At 45.3% G+C, this 1725-nt stretch overlaps 1 protein-coding gene across 1 annotated transcript in view; it reads right to left on the bottom strand.

Moving 5' to 3' along the window:
• RWDD3 (RWD domain containing 3) overlaps positions 1-1725 on the bottom strand; it is a 26116-nt gene that overhangs the window by 18504 nt on the left and 5887 nt on the right. Inside the window, exon 2 of the mRNA XM_007936127.1 lies at positions 1656-1722. Within this exon, the coding sequence (XP_007934318.1) occupies positions 1656-1722 (67 nt within the window). The remainder of the gene's footprint in view (positions 1-1655; positions 1723-1725) is intronic.

The following is a 1725-nucleotide window of genomic DNA, read 5'->3' as shown; positions in this document are numbered from 1 at the left end:
AACTATTTCAAAAAGAAATACAAGGCCAGCTAAGAACTAAAAAGAAAGCAGGTACAGTACACTAATAGGGTCTCAATGCCTGAAAATAGCATGCTCAATGAATGTGTGTGTGGATGAGTGAATGCAAGAAGAAATAGGTGAAAAGGAGCCAATATTCCTTATGCGTGTGAATAACATACCACATGGATGCCATGAAAATATCTTGATTCTAGACAGATTTCTCACACCATCCAGCCCACTTGAGACTACTTTCTTAAAGGTCAACCAATTTATGATCAGAAAGCCAACTTTAATAGTGGAAAGGTAAATCCCATGCCCTGAAATTTATATAATGTATTTGAAAGCTAGGTGAAAATTGAGAATTATCTGCCTCACCGCACTCTATAAACTGAGTTGACTGTTTTTTTTTTTTAAATAGAAGCCACAGACTGGGATAGAATGTGTTTTAGCTATCACTAAAAAATATTCAAAAAGAACTTCTCTAGACTGTAAGCTCCTAGAGGACATTGGCAATGCTTTCTCATCTTTGAACTCCTGTCCATGTTTGCAGGGAGCAGGGATTCAAAACATGTGGACTGAACGAATTAATGTTTTTGTCTTTGCCACAAAGCACCTGAAATTGGCAACAACCTTTCAGAAGGCTAAAAAAAAAAAAAAAAAGTCTGCAGAAACAAGCTATCAGTTTGGAAATATAAAGTTCAATAAATTGTTAGCTGCCATTGAGTCCCACCTGACTCATGGTGATCCAAGGTTGCAGATTGGACCACTGTGAGCCACAGGGTTTTCATCAGCTGATGCGCAGAAGCAGACCACCAGGCCTCTCTTCCTAGTTGTCTTAGTGTGGAAGCTTCACTAAAACCTGTTCAGGGTAACAGTAACACACAAGCCTCCACTAACAGACGGGTGGTGGCTGCGAATGAGGTGCATTCGGCCGGAAGGGCTGTTGCATGAAAGGAGAGAGTTTTACCACTGTTGAGTACTGGTCTAATACAATCATTCATTCAACATTTACTGAGTACCTGCCATGTGCCTGAGGGTTTGTGACTACAAAATAGACAAGGTCTTTGCTCTCATACAGGTTCAGGCAATAGCCATACATAGCAAAAACTGTTGTAAGTGCTATCTATAAAGAGCATTGTGTAATTTGGGGAAGTTGAATTTAAGCTGGAGAATGTCAAAATAGGCCTCTTTTTAAGGTGGGATCTGAAGAATAAATAGATGTTGACTACGGAAAGCGTGGCGCAGAGTATACCAGCTTGTGAACACACACAGCTCAACAGCATGGCAAGGCATTGTGTGGGCTCAGAAGTGGGACAAGCGCGAACGAAGGGGGGCGGACAGAGGGCAGCCGCGCGACTTGGTATTTCGTTCACTGCAGTGTTGTGAACAAGGGTGCGACACTCTATTCACGTTTTAGGGGGTCGCCTCACACTCCCGTCCCTGCTGTGTATCATTTCAGTCATTCAACTAAAACGGCTGCTAAGTGTAGACCCTGGTCCCTGGTCGGTTCCTTTCTGCCCCGCGCGCAGAGTAGGGTGGCCGCGAGGGACCCCCGCCCCGGGCAGAAAGCCCACGCTTGGAGGAGTGTTGCCGGGGAGAACGCGGGCGACCGGTGGTCCGAAAGCGTCTAATCCCTCCAGCGCAGGGATAATCACCTGAGCGGCTTAACACCTCCCACTCTTCCGGTCCGCAGAAAATCGCGGCCAAAGCCAAGAGCTCCTCCTG

This window comes from Orycteropus afer, unplaced genomic scaffold, assembly GCF_000298275.1.
Source record: "Orycteropus afer afer isolate SDZICR_OR568_19922 unplaced genomic scaffold, OryAfe1.0 scaffold00033, whole genome shotgun sequence".
Lineage (NCBI taxonomy): Eukaryota > Metazoa > Chordata > Mammalia > Tubulidentata > Orycteropodidae > Orycteropus > Orycteropus afer.
The sequence above is the reverse complement of the archived record's forward strand: the minus strand, read 5'-3'. Positions and strand labels throughout refer to the sequence as shown.